This window comes from Phyllopteryx taeniolatus, chromosome 6, assembly GCF_024500385.1.
Source record: "Phyllopteryx taeniolatus isolate TA_2022b chromosome 6, UOR_Ptae_1.2, whole genome shotgun sequence".
NCBI lineage: Eukaryota > Metazoa > Chordata > Actinopteri > Syngnathiformes > Syngnathidae > Phyllopteryx > Phyllopteryx taeniolatus.
Window position 1 is genome coordinate 8,172,010 of NC_084507.1, and position 19,305 is coordinate 8,191,314.

Below are 19,305 nucleotides of genomic sequence, written 5' to 3' on the forward strand. Positions count from 1 at the left end.
TGTAGTAAAATTAGTCCCAACAAAAGATCGAAGAGGGGTACATTAACACTTTAAATATAATTTCACCCCTGTTTATCGCAGGGTGGTTCATTCCAGTGCAACGAAATACGTCAGGCTCCAGCTCCGTTCTGGAGTGTCGTCTAAGTGTTGTTACGTTCGCGAACGTTTCGTTCAGAAGAACGAATCTTTTTAGTGAACGAACCGAACCAAATCAGTTTATGAAATGATTCGTTCTTTTAGCTTGGCCGCAGCCCGCCGCTGTGAGGCGACCGAGTCGGCTGGTAGCGGAAACGGAACTTCTGAAGCATTCTGTCACTCACTTCTGAATCTTCGGCGAATGACCAATGAGCAGCCAGCGTGCTGGCGGGGGCGGGACTCATTCAACGCGATTCCATTTGCGATTCGCCAGCGTTTTCATTCGCTTCGGCGAATGACCAATGAGCAGCCAGCGTCAGGCAGCGCCGTGCCGGCGAGGGAGGGACTTAAGTGAACCGAGTGATGTGTTCAGTGAACTTCTTCGTTTGTGATTCGCTAAGGAGCGATATACTAGCACGATGAGTGATTCGTTTCAAGCTAACGGCTAACGTTGAGTCAGTCAAGCACATTTTTATTTATTTAAAATATCCCCGCCTTTCGTAGTTTTCAATACGTCACAACAGCAACGCCTGGTCCTTCGGTGAACGTATTGCTTGAACGTGAACCTCAGGGATGAGGAAGCACTTGAATGATTCCATCACAGTCTGGTATGGTGCTGCTACAAAACAAGGACAAACTCCGACTGCAACGGACAATCAAAACTGCTGAAAAGATTGTCGATACCCCCCTTACCCACCCTTGAGGACTTGCACGCTGCCAGAACTAAGACAAGAGCGTGCAAAATCCTCTCGGACCCTCCGCATCCCGGTCACCAGCCTGAGTAGCATCTGCAACATTTGCACAATCGACATTATCCCAGTTTATCGCACTACTCATCACTTTAAACCGCATACATTCCTTGAAGTCTTGGCGCCCTTTGCACAATGGTCATTGCTATATTAGCCATTCAAACTGCTCTAAGTGCTAGAGGACGCTGCATCTTTTTGCACAATTGTCAAAAAAAATAAAATTGTACCGGCATTAACAGATAACTAGTAACCCTTTATTGCTCAGTGACTGTTTTTTTCTCAATGTCTTTATATCTCAAAAGTGTTCTCTGTCAATTGACTGTCTGTTGTCGTACAAGAGCGGCTCCAACTCCTGGAGACAAATTCCTTGTGTGTGTTTTTTTGGACATACTTGGCAAAATAAAGATGATTCTGATTCTGATGATTTTGTGGAAAAGAACTGAACGATTCGGTGAACGAATCTTTTGGACGGATCTTTTTAAAGAACTGATTCGAATGTTTCAGTACACTCCAAAGAACCACCGCCGTTCCCATCACTCGTGTCACTGACTGACTGACAAAATGGCTGGTGTTCAAGCTGCCTCTCGGCTCCTGTCCAAGAGGATACTGTCCTCCAGAAAAGCCGTAAGTACTAACACTTGAGTTCTGAAGTAGTTTCGTCTTTTTTTTCTCCCCCCATGAAGAAAAATATCGTGCCGCAGTGCTTTCATAACGAATCGAGTTGCGTAACCTGCGTTACGTAGTAAAGGGCTGCTTCAATGTGACACTAGCTAAGTCTGCAGTGAAAATTGGCTTTTGAAAGGCCAACAAAGTACATTCTGTGGCCGTTTCTTTCAAACCATGCACATATATTTGTATTTTAATAATGTCTGACGAGAAGTTGTACTGTTGAGTAGAATCTGTTCACTTCGTTGTCCTTGAGGAAAGCGTTGTAGCTTCTATTATTGTTAGCGTAGTTGTTAACTTAGCATTACCTACATACAAAACAGGTAGCATTACCTACCGGTTCATACAATATTTAGGATCGAGGAGGGCGGGCCGGTGGGCGACTGGTTAACACATTTGCCTCACAGTTCTGAGGACCCGGGTTCCAATCCGGCCTCGTGCTGCGTGGGATTTCTCCGGTTTCATCCCGCAAAAGTTGTTAATTAATTGTTCATTCAAGACTCTAAATTAGGTCTGTGGTAGGTGTTAGTGTGAATGGTTATGGTTTTTTGTTTTGTATGTGCCCTTCGATTGGCTGGCGACTAGTTCAGGCTGTACCCCGTCTCTCGCCCGAAGATAGCTGGGATAGGGGCCAGGACGCCCGCGACCCTAGCGAGGATAAGCTGAATGGAAAATGGATGGAAGGGTGGATCGGATCTACTACATAAAAAAACACTGACTGTTCTTATAAAACATTACTGGAGAGGTCTATTTGGATATGATATTCATCATAATACTGCATATTGTATTTCTTCTAAATCAGGCTTGTTTTGACCATCTATAGATAAGATTATAAGATAAGCCGTGGCCCAATGGTTAAGATCATCGCCTGCCACCGTGGGGGACCTAGGTTCAAAACCCCGACTGGACCATCCGCCAACATCCCCCGGACTCACGGCTGTGGTGTCCTTGAGCGAGACACTGATACCCCGAAATGCTCCCCGGGCGCTTCAGCTGCCCCCTGCTCCAGTGTGTTCCACTAACATGTGTATGTGTTCACTGTGATGGGTTAAATGCAGAGAACAAATTTCGTGTGCATGCATGCATGTTCATGACAATAAAAAAGCTGATTCTTATAGATAAGGTTCAGGGGTTCAAGATTCGGTTAACGATGAAGTTCCGTTCCTCTGAGGCAACCCGAATTTTAGTGGGAAAGTGCACTTCTTGTCCATACATTTAGACCAATCAAATGAAAAACGTTAAATGGTTTTATGTTCGTACTGAAGACGGAGAACCCCTTGTAAAATGTTGTTCAGTTGTAAAATGTGAGTGCGAATGGTTGTTTGTTTGTATGTGCCCTGCGATTGGCTGGCAACCAGTTCAGGGTGTACCCCGCCTCCTGCCCGATGATAGCTGGGATAGGCTCCAGCACGCCCGCGACCCTCGTGAGGAGAAGCGGCTCAGAAAATGGATGATCTTTTTATATATACCTAATATCTGTAATATTTTGATACCTGTTGAGTCCTATAATTGATATTTTCGTCTTCTTTGCTGCCAGGTCCCTGCTACAGCAGTTCAAGGTTCAAGAAATTTGCACTTCTCCATTTACGGCAAGAAAAATGCCAAAGTTTCTGATGATGTGAGTTAAAATAAGCATCTACATTCACAGAAATATGATTGGATAGCCTGTATATATTGATGTTGTTAATTTCAGTGTGCTGTAGTTGAGGTGTTGTTGTGGGTCATTATAAACAATATGAATGCAGTGCTTGTGTAAGGTTTTCTAAAATTAAAGTGATTTTGCTTGTTCACTTCAGATCTCCAGTCAGTACCCAGTCGTGGATCACGAGTTTGATGCCGTGGTCGTTGGCGCTGGAGGAGCGGGACTCAGGGCAGCTTTTGGCCTGTCTGAGGCTGGCTTTAACACTGCTTGTGTCACCAAGCTTTTCCCCACCAGGTCTCACACTGTTGCAGCACAGGTAGTGTAATCTTTTTAAAATGTTTCGTTAAAGATAGTCCCCAATATCATTTTATGTAATTTAAGAACCAAACCAAATCTAATAATATTGGTCAAGTAAATAGTTGAACAATCTGTTTTCCCAGGGTGGAATCAATGCAGCTCTCGGCAACATGGAAAATGATGACTGGAGGTGGCATTTCTACGACACTGTAAAGGGTTCTGATTGGCTGGGGGACCAGGACGCCATCCACTACATGACGGAACAGGCTCCTGCAGCTGTGGTGGAGGTAAAGACATATACTCATTTAAATTCACATTTGCAACTGCAACAAACATATATTGTTAAATTAATATCTCTGTGACTGTCAATAAAAACTGAGGACATATTTTATTTTACACCAGTATACAGACACCAACATTTTGATACAGCAATTGTATTGGATAACTTTGTGCAAGTAGTCATAATATTGTGGTTGTTGTATTGCTGCCGATTTTAAGTTTAAATAAATGTATTTAGCAGATTAACAAAAATTCAAAAATGTCATTTTTTAAAATTGTACATTTATAGTCAAGATAAAAAAAAACATTGTATTGTTTTTATCCACTGTATTTGAAGTCTCAACATAATTTAAAAAAATGTTTACTTCATTACAAATTTCATCCATTCATATTCAGTAAAAATAAACAACTGAGATAATTTGGTGCACAAGAGTGCACACCCCTTTATAACTGGTGATGTGGCTGCATTCAGAATTCATTATCACATTCTAACTCAGGTTAAATGGGAGTGAGCACATACCTGCCACAATTTAAAATGCCACCGTTTAATCCAGATGTTCTAGTAGGCGTTTCCTGACATTTTTGTGGTCACATCTGACAGCACAAGCCATGGTCCGCGGAGCGCTTCCCTAACATCAGAGGGATCTCATTGTTTAAAGGTATCAGTCACAAGAAGGCTAAGAAAGAATTTCCATTCATTTTCCGTACTGCTTATCCTCATTAGGGTTGCGGGCGTGCTAGACCCTCTCCCAGCTGACTCTGGGTGAGAGGTGTACTACACCCTGAACTGGTTGCCAGCCAATCGCAGGACACAAACAAACAACCATTCGTACTCACATTCACACCTATGGGCAATTTAGAATCATCAATTAACCTACCATGCATATTTTTGGGATGTGGGAGGAAACCGGAGTACCCAGAGAAAACCCACACAGGCACTGGGAGAACTTGTAAATGCCACACGAGCGAGGCCGGATTTGAACTCAGGTCCTCAGAACTGTGAGGCAGATGTGCTAACCAGTCGGCCACCAGCCGCCCAAAAGAATTTCCAAGGCATTAAGTATACTGTGGAAGACAGTCTGATATCATCAAGTGCTGGAAATATGGCACAACAGTGACATTACCAAACACTGGATGTCTCTCCCAAATTGATGAAAAGATAAAAACATACATGCAAATCAGTTGCCTTTCGGCGAAATTTGCCGTTTTGAACTCAAAATAGGCCATTTCCGTGAATCGTACAGATCATATTTTTTGGGGGGGGGGGGGGGGGGGGGGGGTGTGTTGCCGTCGTCATAGACTGTTTTGTACTCCTTCAAGGCTGGCAGCTAGAGCCATTCCGCGCATCCACCATCGACACACAGATGTAATTGTGAATATTATTCCGCGGCAGACTAAAATGCAGACGCATCGGCCTGAGATAAATCACAAGAGTTGACGAGACCAGAAAAAACAATTCCGCCGCTGCTGCTGTTAAGAAGTAACGGTAATTTTACTCCGTTACAATGATCTATATGTCGGTCGCTACTTTTATTTATAAATTATTGCTTATCAATCAACTATTTCGTGAGCGAGACTACGACTTCGACTTCCGCATTGGCGCTGTTTGTTCACATCCAGTTTAAGCGCGAGAGACGTATGTCTAGTTCACCAATCAAACGACACAAGAAAGTCACATGACCTCACACAACATCTTCTATTGGGCTTCCCGGCCATCGGTATTAAAACTAGATAAGCCAGCCCAGCTGATCGTCGTGCCTACGTGGCGGCCATGTTGGAAAGGTGGTCTTTACCATGAGGGCAACGGCGTGCAACTCGTCGTGTTTACATTTAGACGAACAAAAACAACCGCTTCCATATATTGTAGTATTTGTCTGGCACTATCTGCCCAAACATGGATATTTCAGCTCACATATAACTTAAGAAAACACCGTGGAGTAAATTGCAGATGTTGTAGTTTTGACTGTGCATACACACACGCCCACACACAGCAACATCAAAATTAGAATTTTATTTTGCAATGTTTTTAATTTTTGTTTTATTTTTTATTTTTTTAAAATTGATGTTCATGCTGTGGTTAAGAAATCAAAGGTTACCCACTATTTACTCAGTAATTGAGTAATTATTTTACTGTGTACTTATTACTGTATTTTTTTGGAGGACTACTTTTTACGTTTACTTGAGTCACATTATTGTCAAGTAACAGTATTCTTAATTTAGTTCAATATTTGGCTACTCTACCCACCTCTGGAGCGGACATCCTCTATTGATAATCTTATGTTTAAGCAACATTTTTGCTCATCAGATCAGCCAGTGTCGTATTTGTTGCACTGGTCTTTTGCATTTTCGTGTTGAGGAGCTGCGGGTCGTGGCAGTGGAACAGCGAAGCATACGTAACATCGGCGGCAAGAGTTGATCTGCTAGTACATCTAGTAGTAATTAGGATATATTAAGTGACGGAGCGATGTTAGGAATTATGTCACAACACAGAATGAACTAACTTCAAATTTAGCAATGGCCAATAAAAACAGAAAAATATTGTACTTCGTATTTTCCTGGAGGTTGCATTTGGGATTAGCCTTTGAAGTTGGTCAAAGTGAAAAATGAAGTGAAACAGACAATGATTGTAGTCAATTCTTTTCCACAATGAGAGCGCTTAAAGAGGAGGATGCCATTCATTTGGCACAGCTTGAAGCTGGCATCAGGTGCAGGTGGAGATGGGCCTGGGTCAAGATGGAGGCCAAAACGAAAAAGCAAAGAAATGAGGCAAATTTAATTTTAATCCTAAATTTGTACATCCACATGTACTTGAGCGGTGTAAATAAATGTTTTTCTGCGTGAAGAATTGTTTTTTTATTTTTGCCTTATTGTACTTTTCAGTTTTCCAGATTGCCTAATTTACATTAAAATCAAAAACGTTATCTGCGGCAGGATCCCCCCCACCCCCCACACACCTCCCCTACAATGTTTTTTAAAAAAAATATTATTATTTTTTTTTATCCCCTTTTTCATGCTTCTGGTGTTAGCATGTCTGTAAAAAGAAAACAGTTTAGGGAGGCTGACTGCAACATGAAGGAGCTGCAGGAATTTCTGGAAAGTACAGGCTGTTAAGTGCATGTGGCCTGGCTACATTTTGTAAAACTCCATTTGAAATCTCCCAAATGCATGTGGGAAATTGTGTGAGTGTTATGTGAAGATGAAACCAAGGTTGAACTTTTTGGCCATAATGGTGATGGCAGCAGCATGCTTTGGGGCTGTTTTTCACCTACTTAGACTGGGGCCTTCGTAAAGGTGGAGGGAATTATGAACAATTTCAAATATCAGTCAGTGTCCGCACAAAACCTTCAGGCTTCTGATAGAAAGCAGCAGTTTTTGGTCACATTTAATGGGAATAAAAAACGATTTGAAGTGATTTATGGTGGTCTCATTTTTTCCCATCACAAAAACCTGGCATTCGAACAGGTGTGTGTAAACTTTTATATGAACTGTATGTATTGAAATGCATGATGTTATCTATATGATACGGCCTAAGACCATGCATTTGTAGTTTCAGATGCATTCTGTCAGATAACCCAAATACAGCACCAGGTAACCCAAATATAACTATCTCTCCACTAGTTGGAGAACTTTGGCATGCCTTTCAGCCGCACTGAAGATGGTAAGATCTACCAGAGGGCGTTTGGGGGTCAGAGTCTCAAATACGGCAAAGGAGGCCAAGCCCACCGTTGCTGTTGTGTCGCAGACAGGACTGGGCATTCACTACTTCACACTCTGTATGGACGGGTATGCTACTCATTTTACTGTTATCACTTTGGAATACAGCCTGACCAGTTGGACACTCCTAATACAGTACAATTTGTCTCCATTTTGTGTTGTATGTTCAGTCGCTGCGTTACGACACCAGTTACTTTGTGGAGTATTTTGCGCTGGACCTGCTGATGGAAAATGGGGAATGCAAAGGTGTGATCGCACTCTGCATGGAGGATGGATCTATTCATCGCTTCAGAGCTCAGAATACTGTCATTGCTACTGGGTAAGCAAACATGCACAAAGAAGTGGGCACTTTGGCAATGTTGAAGCTTCTATGCTTCAATTTACACCAGCCAAAACTGTCTGTTTCCAGGGGTTACGGTCGAACCTATTTCAGCTGCACATCTGCTCACACCAGTACCGGGGATGGAAACGCCATGGTGACCAGAGCAGGTCTGCCCTGCCAGGATTTGGAGTTTGTACAGTTCCATCCCACTGGTGAGGAAATACTATACGCTTTGTAGAAACCAAAGGTGGCACCGAGCTTTATTTTAAAAGACAACACAACTACTGCACGACTCCTGTGGCAAATGACATAAAAAGGCAGACAAAAAAAATTTAAGTTCACATATGAGTTTAATACCAACATAACAATTGATTTGTTGGTCTTTACAGTCGTTTTGTAATAATGTTGAGTAAAATTCCCCTTTCTGACGTTACTTTAATGACCACGTTCTGTGAGGTTGTTTATCATACTCGTACTTCAATTTGCTATTTTTGAATCACGGATAATCCCTCTCTAGTGGCTTTTCATCCAAGGACTCATTTTACACTTTGTTGTTTACAGGGAGCTCCGGTTACAGGCCTTCCTTACATAAAGCCCTGTATTTCTGTTGCTGTTTTAGAGTTCTTCTTGTCCGGCATTAAAAATGTACAATTTATCACTAACTGTATACCAAACTGCAAAGAGAGTTATTTTTTTGTATGTTGACAGTATCACTAGTAGTAGCATCCTAGTAATTTATTTCAAAGATCTAGATTCCTAGAAAGTAAAGGAACAAATTATATAGCGACTGGAGTCCAAATGCATGTACCGTAGTTTCACGACCATAGGGCGCAGCGTATTAAAAGGCGCAGTCTCAGTTAAGTGGTCTATTTCTGTATTTAACACATCCAATAAGGCGCACCGTATTATTGGGCGCAGGCATGGTCAAACATGCGCTAGCTTAAAACATACGGTAGCATGCATGCATACACGCTAAAACAATGTTTTTAAAAAGGCAGCGGGAGCAAAACTGAGTTCAGTTGTACTTTATTGAAGTATTTAACAATGTACTCACGTTATTTTTTTGATCAATCCTCATCCACAAATCCATCAAAGTCCTCATCTTCTGTATCCGAAATGAACAGCTGGGCAAGTTCTCAATCAAACACGCCAGGTTCGAGTCAGTCTCGTTGCCGTGCGGCTCCTCAGAAATGATGCCGGCTTTTACGAAAGCTCGAACAACAGTGCAAGCAGACGTTAGCCCGAGCATCCACAAGCCATTCACAAATTGTGGCGTAAAACGCCCGGCGCTGCCACCTCGTCTTAGTAAAGCTGTGTTCACCATCTGTCATGCATCGCTCCCACGCAGCTCGCAACTTCACTTTGAAGGCCCTGTTTACACCGATGTCCAGCGGTTGGAGTTCATTAATCCATTGCTCGAGTTGGTCTTCCAACTCGGGCCACCTCGCCTTGTTTCCGTGTTTTGTTTTTCTTTTTTTCCACGGAAACTCAGCTTCGTCTTCTTGACTTGGTGAAGCTCGTTTTCCTGCTTCCTCCACTTTCGAACCATGTATTCGTTGATCTTGAATTCTCTTGCGGCTGCTCGATTCCCATGTTCCTCCGCGTAACTGATAGCTTGCAGTTTAAATTGTACTTCGTAACCGTGTCTCTTCGTAAGTGCAGTTTTTCGACTGCGGTCAAGCCAGGCTCCACTCATAAAGTAGCAGTCAAGCCACCCGCCCCTAATTTTGTTCATACTAGGCATTACGGAAATAGGTCGCCAACTCAGTGCAAAGCCACCTTCAAAATAAAAGCTTCCCAATAATACGGACGTCAGTGCTAATCTGTTAAGGAATACAACCAGCAAAGTTAATTTGAATCTTGAGATACATTAAAACATTTATTTGATATCTTAGGAAAAATATATGGTAAATGGACTGCACTTATATAGCACTTTATCTACATCATCAAAGTGCCCAAAGCGCTTTACAAAGCCTCACATTCACACACACGTTCATAAACCAATGGGCGACTGCTGCCATGCGAGGAGCTGTCAGGCCCACTGGGAGCAAATTAGGGTTTAGTGTCTTGCCCAAGGACACTTCGACATGCGGACAGTTGTAGCAGGGATTCGAACCTGTTCTGCCTACTGACCCAAAGCCACCCCAACATAATCCCATTGGTATCGCAAGACAAGTCCAGATCTGTGTGACAGACCACCAAGGACTCTACTAAAAGAGGTTTGATGAAGATCTGATATTGTATTTCAAAATAAAAGTCTCCGAAAAGTAATAAACTACATTTTTTAATGCATCTCAAGATTCAAATTAACCTTGCTGGTTGCATTCCTTAACCGAAGAGCATTGACATCCGTATTATTGGGAAGCTTTTATTTTGAAGGTGGCTTTCGCCGCGAGTTGGTGACTTATTACCGTAATGCCTAGTATGAACAAAATTAGGGCGGCTGGCTTGATTGCTACTTTACGAGTGGAGGCTGGCTTGACCGGCGCTATATACCTACTGGGGGCATGCCTTTAGCGTCCTCCTTCATGCGCACCCTTCCCCCTTTACGTCCACATGCTGTCCTCAACCATGTCCGCTTTTCCTCTGTATAAGGAGCGTGTCGGCAGGAAATGCTCCCAGTCAGTCAAGCGGAGCGCTCATCACACAACAACATTTATAAATTTTGGAACTCGGTGCACACACAAGGCGCGCCGCATTATAAGGCGGCCCGTACATTTTGGAGACAATTTACGACTTTTAAGTGCGCCTTATGGTCGTGAAAATACGGTAAGTAAATTAATCTCCATTTGGTCAAACGAGCACAGTCTGTGTTTCCAATGATTATCTTTTCATTGAGGGGATCATGCATGAATTTTTTAATGTGCTAATTGATTATTACCCACCACTAATAAACATTTGCATCAAAGATGTCGCCTTATGAAGTGAAGTTGTTCACAAAGCTTGTTACGATGTCAAACGATGCACTCTTCAGGAAATACTAAAAGATGTATGCGGTTTCATCTTGCTGCAATAGTTTGACGATATTATTACTGTATCGCCATGTTTCCAGGGATCTACGGAGCCGGCTGCCTGATCACAGAGGGCTGCCGTGGCGAGGGAGGCATCCTGATCAACAGTGAAGGCGAGCGCTTCATGGAGCGCTACGCGCCCAACGCCAAGGACCTGGCGTCCAGAGATGTGGTGTCCCGCTCCATGACCATAGAGATCAGAGAGGGCAGGTAACTGTTCACACTCTTGAATTTTGTCACTCTTAAATTGCAAGAAGGAAACTATCATGAAAACTCGATAATCGTATGGAATAGGTTCCAAACCCATTCTCAATAGAGTTTTACCTCTTCTACAATCTTTAAACACATTTAATCTTATGAAAACACACTTTTAACTGATTAAAACATTTTTTAAAGGATTCCTAGTGCCTGTTCTTACTCTTTTGCTGGCACAATTCTCCAATTAAAAGGCAACACATGCTTGCATCAAGCTGTTTATCACTCACAGTTGAAGTTTACTGTAAAACTGACATAAAACACAAGAGAATTAAACATGGTACATTTCAAGAAAAAAATGTTTGACCAAACCATATAATTTTGTATGACAAAAGTCCGCGAGCCTAATGCTAACGTATAATGCAAAATACAATAGATGGGCTAAATACAATTAGCGTAGATTTTACAATAGTTATGAACCTTCAAACAACTGCTACTGTAACATACATGTAGCAGGAAATGATACAAACAGAGCATACAAGAAAACTGAGGCAAATGTGTGGGAACAATGACTTATTACTGAAGCAAAGTAATCATTGTGTTTTTTTCCCTGCCCTTCCCTTCCTCTTCTTGCTCTGAATTACGCAGTACTTACATCCATTAGAGCATGTTGCAGCACAACACGGTACCACACTGAAGGGATGGAGCTATAAGTTCGGACTTGGGGAATAAATTTTTTTTTTTTAACTAACATAGAAGTGTTTGTTTGTTTGAAATGTTTTTAAGAAGTTTTACAAATTCCAATATAACGGACGCAAATGAGGAAAGCATGATATAGCGGTGGGACACTGTAGTGTGTGTGTGTGTGTGTGTGTCATCCTTTAGGGGTGTGGGTCCGGAGAAGGACCACGTATACCTGCAGCTACACCACCTGCCTCCTCAGCAGCTCGCCACAAGGCTACCCGGCATCTCTGAGACAGCGATGGTCTTTGCGGGAGTGGATGTCACTAAGGAGCCCATTCCTGTCCTACCAACCGTCCACTACAACATGGGAGGTATACCTACAAACTACAAAGGCCAGGTAAGTCTCAGCTTTCACATACCACTCTTCTGCAACTGTGATCATTCTGGTTGTTTTCCTGCCCTTAGGTGATCACTTACACCAACGGCGAGGATAAGGTGGTTCGTGGACTGTACGCCTGTGGAGAGGCTGGCTGTGCAAGTGTTCATGGTGCCAACAGACTGGGTGCCAACTCTCTTTTGGACCTGGTGGTCTTTGGCAGAGCCTGCGCCCTCACCATCGCTGAGGAGCACAAACCTGGTGAGGTCAAAATGCAGATGATTATGACAAGATTGTCTTTCAAGGTAGAGGGTGTCCTCTGTTTACGATTGTGTTTTGAGGTTACAAACAGAGCACAATGGTAAATGGACTCCACTTATATAGCGCTTTATCTACACTATCACAGTGCCCAAAGCGCTTTACAAAGCCTCACATTCACACACACACATTCATACACCAATGGGTGACTGCTGCCATGCAAGGCGCTGTCAGGCCCACTGGGAGAAAATTAGGGTTCAGTGTCTTGCCAAAGTATACTTTGACATGCAGACAGTTGGAGCCGGGATTCGAATCAGCTACCTTTCGGTCACTGGACGACCCGCTCTACCTACTGAGCCGCCCGACACAATGAACTACCTAGTGCCGCATAAGAGTCCATGGTCATGCGGTACAAAAAGGCATGGTTATTTCCTCCTGTACTTGCTGTTTTTCATGTAATTGTTTTATATTTATCACCCAGAACTGATTTGAATCAGTGTCTGATCCGTTCTTTCCACTCGAAATAAAAAAATGAAAAATGACTTTTTTTATGTTTTTACCGTATGTTCACGACCATAAGGCCCACTGCATTAAAAGGCGCAGTCACAGTTACGGGTCTATTTCTGTATTTATCACATCCAATAAGGCGCACCGTATTATTGGGCGCAGGCATGGTAAAACATACGCTAGCTTAAAACATACGGTAGTATGCATACACGCTATAACAATGTTTTTAAAAGGGCAGCGGGAGCAAAACTGAGTTTGGTTGTACTTTATTTAAGTATTTAACAATGTACTCATGTTATTTTTTTATAAATCCTCATCCACAAATCCATCAAAGTCCTCATGTTCTGTATCCGAAATGAACAGCTGGGCAAGTTCTTCATCAAACACGGCAGGTTCCCTCTCGTCATTGTCAGAGTCAGTCTCGTTGCCGTGCGGCTCCTCAGAAATGATGCCGGCTTTTACGAAAGCTCGAACAACAGTGCAAGCAGACACGTTAGCCCAAGTATCCACAATCCATTCACAAATTGTGGCGTAATTCGCCCGCCGCTGCCTCCCAGTCTTAGTAAAGCTGTGTTTGCCATATGTCATCCATCGCTCCCACGCCGCTCATAACTTCACTTTGAACGCCCTGTTTACATCGATGTCCAACGGTTGGAGTTCCTTTGTCAAGTCTCCCGGAATGATGGCAAGGTCCGAGTTCTTGCACTCAGTCGAATGGTAACTGTAGAGATGCTTCTCCCCGCTGTTCTTTGCTCATTAAACCATTGCTCGAGTTGGTCTTCCAACTTGGGCCACCTCGCCTTGTTTCAACAGATCACTGCTGATATCGATCATATAGATTAGCTTTAAATTTTATGTATTTATGGTGAGTTCTATTGGCTATATGATCTGACATGATTGTTTGGGTTTGCTTTGCATCTGCTGTGCAACTACCCAATGTGTAATGGGGCGGGGATGCTATACTGCAGAGCACACATTCTCCACAGGCTGCAGGTTGTAAAGTACGAGCCACGGGTAATCCGTTTTTGTGATCGCCAATAAAAGGCATTGATAGAAGAGTGCCGGTCAGGTGTTTTTCACAGAAATCGCCCGATCATGATCGGTGGCCGATTTGATCAGACCAACACTAATTTCAGTCCTCTTTTAAATACAGTACACAAACATAGGTAGTATGTTTACAACATTAACCACAACAAAGAAAAAATATGTACACGTTTCAGTGTATGTAAAACTGCATGCATGCAAAAAAAAAAGCCAGTGCAAGCAAGGTCACTGGGAAAACATGGACTGAAATTTCAGTAATAAGAACATGCTCTATATGATGTAGTGGAAGGGACTGGATAATGACAAGGGCTCTCTACCACACTATGAATTGAAAGGAATCTGAAAATGTATCATCATATTTAAGTGAATAATGAGAGTCCATCCTTCACTTTCTTTTCCTCACGCTGCTTTTAAGCAAGCCTTTGTCCTACCTACCCAGGTATACACTAAATGTACACTCTAATAGAGGCATGTATCAGTGCAAGTAAGGTCGCAGGTAAAACATGGACTCGATTTTCAGTAATAAGGATGTTTTCAGTTTCAACAAGTGGAGCGGATTGGATAACGACACACTAGAAAGGCTCTCAACCTTGTACTATAAAGTGAAAGGAAACTGAGTGAATAAGTGATAGGTTAGGTAATTATTTCTAACTAATTTCCTGGCCACTTTATATTGAATTTATTTGTATTTTTTTTGTAAATGAATAAATAAATTAATCATGTAGGAAGGCTTAAGATCATTTTTGGGGGCCTAACGACGCCAGTGCCAAAGTCTAAGCGGAAGCTCAGTAGGGATAGGGCTTTTTCTGTCACTGGTCCCAAACCATTGAATGACCTGCCAGTGCACATTAGACAAGCCACTTCGCTGTCCATTTTTTAAAACCTACCTTAAAACCCATTTTTATTCCTCTGTGTTCAACACAGTATGAGACTTGAGCGCTTAATTTGAGTGTTTTTGTTTTTGTTGTTTTTAACTTTTACTATTAAATTATTTTTTAATTATGGTATGTTAAATTTTCATATGTTTTATTTGTATTTATGTGCAGTTCTTTGTTTTAACTGCGGTTGTTTTTAAAGTGCTCTCCAAATAAAACTCAGTTGTGTAAAGTTGACATGATGGTAGTTTTGTTTCTTCTCCTTCAGGAGAGGCACTTTCCCCTCTGAAGTCCAGTGCAGGGGAAGAGTCTGTGGCCAACCTGGATAAGATGAGGTTTGCCGATGGAAGCCTGCGAACCTCTGAAATCAGGCTCAACATGCAGAAGGTATACATACATAGAATGGAAACACACACACACTTAAAGACATTATGCACGATTAACTTTATTTATGCTTATCCAGGCGATGCAGGCCCACGCTGCTGTGTTCCGTACTGGTTCTGTCCTGAAGGAGGGATGTGACAAATTGGATGCCATTTACCAGACCATGGACGATATCAAGACCTTTGACAGAGGTACCACAAATTTTGCATTTCAAACTTTTGGGAAGTTGTAAATTTCCCACTTGGAACTTCTGAGTTCCATCCATCCGCTTTCCGTACCGCTTAACCACACTAGGGTCGTGGGCACGCTAGAACCTATCCCAGCCTACTCTGGGCAATAGGAGTACACCCGGGGTACACCCTGAACTGGTCACCAGTCAATCGCAGGGCACATATAAACAAACAACCATTCGCACTCACATTCACACCAACAGGCAATTTAGTCTACCATTTAACCTACCATGCATGTTTTTGGGATGTGGGAGGAAACTGGAGTGCCTGGAGAAAACCCACGCCCTTAATTTGTATTTTTTTGCTCTTAAATCATTATTGTTGTTTTGATTATTATTATAATTTCCTTTGTTTCTCTATTCTTTTTCTTTACGCTGTGATATGGCTCCCCGTGGGTCTGAAATAAAGAATAAAAAGGTGCAAGAAAAATCGAAATACTAACTTGACAAATTCCCCAAAATCAATAATCAAAGTAACAAAGAAACACTTGGAGTAAACACAAAACACCAGAAAATAGTGATGCAGAGACGAGATGTGCTGAGTCTTCGAGGCGTGTCGGGAATGGAAGAGGCGTTTCCGCAAAGTGCGTATCGAAGCTTGCTTCATTTAGGGGAGGAGCTGGAAGTGATGACGTCAGAAGCCTCGCTGCCCGGCTGTACCACGTGACTAATTCGGGAAGCGCTTCAGAGTTTGCCACAAGGTTTGAGAGCAATATAAACCCCTCATTTCATGCTCCATTTAAAAGTTTAAAAATATATATATATTTTTTTAAATTGTATTTTTTTTTTTTTTTTTTTTTTATATATATATATATAGAATCGCGGTCAGCTCAGAGTTTGAATAAAGATAGTTTGGAGAGTGTTTACAGCATACAATTTGGACGTAGCTTGGATGGTAGAGATGGCAAGCGATTACAGCTCATGTACGTCAAACCTCGGAATCCTTGGAAACAGGCTGCTAACAGCACCCTGGTCTCATAGCCCAGTGGTTGGTGCACTCGACTCTCAACCTGGGCTATGGTGGTCGTGTGAGTTTGAACCACAAGCAGGACCGCGCCTCATAAAGAACTATCATTGAGGCTTATCAATTACATTTGTTTTTCAAAAACATTTTTTCAAAGGGAATGTATTTCCTGTGATTATGCACATGGCCAGCAGGTGGTCTCATGTGCACATGAAGAAATGAACCATTACTCGAACCAATGGCTGAAGTGTTATGATGCTTCCTCTGGCCATCACTGCCAGAAAGCAAGACTTGATGAGAGAACAGACAGACAATGAACCATCCAACGGCACACGACAAAGCAGCAACACGTCTAGACGGAAGGAAAGCAGGGAAATCAATACAAATTGAAAAGACAACGAACACCTGGACAAGACACGAGTGGGTGGAGGGAGCTGATTGGTTGACACAAGGTAGAGGGTTAACGATAACATGTGGACACAATAACTAAATGAGCACAAGACATGAACAATATGGTACACAGGAAAACATGAAACACTACTAAAACTAAAAACACAAACTATGACATATCTATACATCGGCCCACCACAACAATGACAGTTTATCGAGTCCAGAAAAACTATTATCATTTTATTTATTGACCCAATAAGTCGATATAGTTATCGTGACACGCTTACTCTAGGATATCTTCACTGCCGTGATCTTGTGCCTGACTTCAGTAGTTTGAACCTAAAAGAAACTTCATTGTTTCCACTCTTGACTGTCGTCCTCGTCAGGCATTGTGTGGAACACGGACCTGGTGGAAACGCTGGAGCTGCAGAATCTGATGCTGAACGCCGTCCAGACCATTCACTCTGCTGAGCGGAGAAAGGAGAGTCGAGGAGCTCATGCCAGAGAGGACTTCAAGGTCTGTGTTCCAGAAGAGGGGAAAAAAAAGCATCCCTCTTCATTCCTCTTCTGACATTAGGTCTCTTTTGAACCGCAGGATCGCCTTGATGAGTACGATTACTCAAAGCCGTTGCAGGGTCAGGAGAAGAAGCCCTTTGAGCAGCATTGGCGGAAACACACTATGTCTTATGTTGACCCCAAAACTGGCAAGGTACTGTACACTTTACCTTAGTGTGTGCATGTGTGTATGTTTGTTGCTGCTACACTAACTATTGTTGACTGTAACAAATAATAATTTGCATAATGCTTTGCCCGATCACAGGTGACCTTGGAGTACCGTCCCGTCATTGACCACTCTCTGGACGAAGAGGACTGCGCCCGTGTTCCTCCCGCCATCCGCTCTTACTAAAAACCTTCCAACCATCACAATACTCTGCAAATACTCATTCACTATTTATGGAGAAATGGTTCCTGCAATACACAGGATATTGAGGGAAACTGCTTTGATTTGCCTGTGTTTTAAGGCTACTTGTCACTTCTCGTATATCATGTGTAACATGTTTCATCACTCCAGCTTTGCTATTGTGATGACATTGTGTTCTCGTTTCCTAGATTTGCATTTCTTTAAATGCATTTTGTATTTCGGATTAGCTTCAGCCTAGACCAGAGATTATGTTGCTGTAAGGCCACAGGGAAGTTTTAAGCATGTAAATATGACCTAAATGTACAATACACACGGTAGGTAGTTGTTAAATGTAATCTCGTTTTACTCACTGTTGCCTTGGATAGCATACATTTGTGGTCTGTTGGTGTTTTTGCACTTGAGTAAAGCAACATTAACTCAAATCATGCTTTATATATATATATATGAAGTAATTAAGTCTTGTGATGTAACAGTTTTGGCTTTGGTTTCTCTTTATTACAACTGTGACAGCTGTTTCTTAAAAGCTTTTGCCAGCTGCAAGTGCCTGACTCGGCATTGAATTATGGATGTCAAAGAAAATCAGTGTCCGGTTATCTATGCTCTGTTGAACAAATTTGGATTTTTTGCGAATTGGAATTCTTATGGAACTATGATTTGAATATGGAATTGGGCACGTTTTAATCCACCGATTTATCAGTGGAAGATAAGGAGGGTAGGGTGCTGGCACTTGGACAACAACATGTCAATATGTCTCTTGATCAGAATCGTTTGAAGTGATGTAATTTATTTGCCTTTTTCCTGTTTCTTACTTTTTCTTTCTGACTCATGCTTGGTTTCATATTTTGAATAAAGAGGAGACGATGCCCAGGAACAAAAGTATCTTGCAAATCCAAACTTGAAAATGCAATGACACCACTTGAAGTACGTAGCTTAGTCTTCATACTGTGGCTAAATTTTGAATCACTTTTACTCAACGGAATCAGTATCTTTTAGCTGGAACTGGCAAAGAATGTAGTTGCGTAGATGCAATGTTATAAATTAACATTCAATGATTATTTTTTTTTTGGACATTTTGAAAATTATCTCGTAAAAGACTCATGAATGAAGTTATTCACTCATGGACCTCTGTATAGGGAATGTGTGTTCACATGCCACACATGGTATGCGTGTAAATTGTTGTCCATATGTGGCTTGTGGTGACCAGTCCAGGTTGTAGACTGACCATTCGTGTCAGCTCCAGTTCCACGTGGTATAGAAAGTCAATTGATTGATGAGTAAATTGAAGGCAATTTTGTGGAAACAAACTCGTCGACACTATTCTAAAGCAACCTGGTACTTTTGAGTACAAAGTACTGCATTCACCTATATATAAAATAGGATATACTGTACTGTATCTGTTTGAATCTCACCTCAGACCTTCCAGTGTCAAATTTTCCATGTTTTCCTCGCCACTGTCTCCCCCCCCAGGTACTTAAGCTTCCTTCTGCACTACAGAAACGTGGATGTTAGGTTGATTCCATCCATCCGTCCATTTTCTACATCACTTATCCTCACTAGGGTCGCGGTTATGCTGGAGCCTATCCCAGCTAACTCCGGGCAGAAGGCAGGTACACCCTGAACTGGTTGCCAGCCAACTGGAGGGCACATATAAACAAACGACCA

General features: G+C 42.2%; 1 protein-coding gene across 2 annotated transcripts; it reads left to right on the plus strand.

Moving 5' to 3' along the window:
• Positions 1-1,358: 1,358 nt before the first annotated feature.
• sdha (succinate dehydrogenase complex, subunit A, flavoprotein (Fp)) lies at positions 1,359-18,522 on the plus strand. 2 transcript variants are annotated; one of them, XM_061775792.1, is made up of 16 exons: positions 1,395-1,508; positions 2,374-2,577; positions 3,088-3,168; positions 3,347-3,508; positions 3,633-3,776; positions 7,387-7,551; positions 7,653-7,801; positions 7,892-8,016; positions 10,857-11,025; positions 11,896-12,091; positions 12,160-12,331; positions 15,023-15,141; positions 15,218-15,329; positions 17,108-17,238; positions 17,317-17,430; positions 17,542-18,522. In XM_061775792.1, exons 2-16 carry the CDS (start codon positions 2,524-2,526, stop codon positions 17,626-17,628), a joined length of 1,980 nt encoding a protein of 659 aa, XP_061631776.1. In that variant the 5' UTR covers positions 1,395-1,508; positions 2,374-2,523; the 3' UTR covers positions 17,629-18,522. The 2 variants fall into 2 exon arrangements, with proteins under 2 accessions (XP_061631775.1, XP_061631776.1); XM_061775791.1 differs by lacking the exon at positions 2,374-2,577 and having other exon boundaries at positions 1,359-1,508.
• The last annotated feature ends 783 nt before the right edge of the window (positions 18,523-19,305 follow it).

What these genes read in the sequence shown, in the direction of transcription:
- sdha (XM_061775791.1), top strand. Translation starts at nt 1,446, where the DNA reads ATGGCTGGTGTTCAAGCTGCCTCTCGGCTCCTGTCCAAGAGGATACTG. An exon ending in CTCACACTGTTGCAGCACAG is followed by an intron (nt 3,509 to 3,632) that starts GTAGTGTAATCT and finishes CTGTTTTCCCAG; the next exon opens with GGTGGAATCAATGCAGCTCT. An exon ending in ATGCCAGAGAGGACTTCAAG is followed by an intron (nt 17,239 to 17,316) that starts GTCTGTGTTCCA and finishes TTTGAACCGCAG; the next exon opens with GATCGCCTTGATGAGTACGA.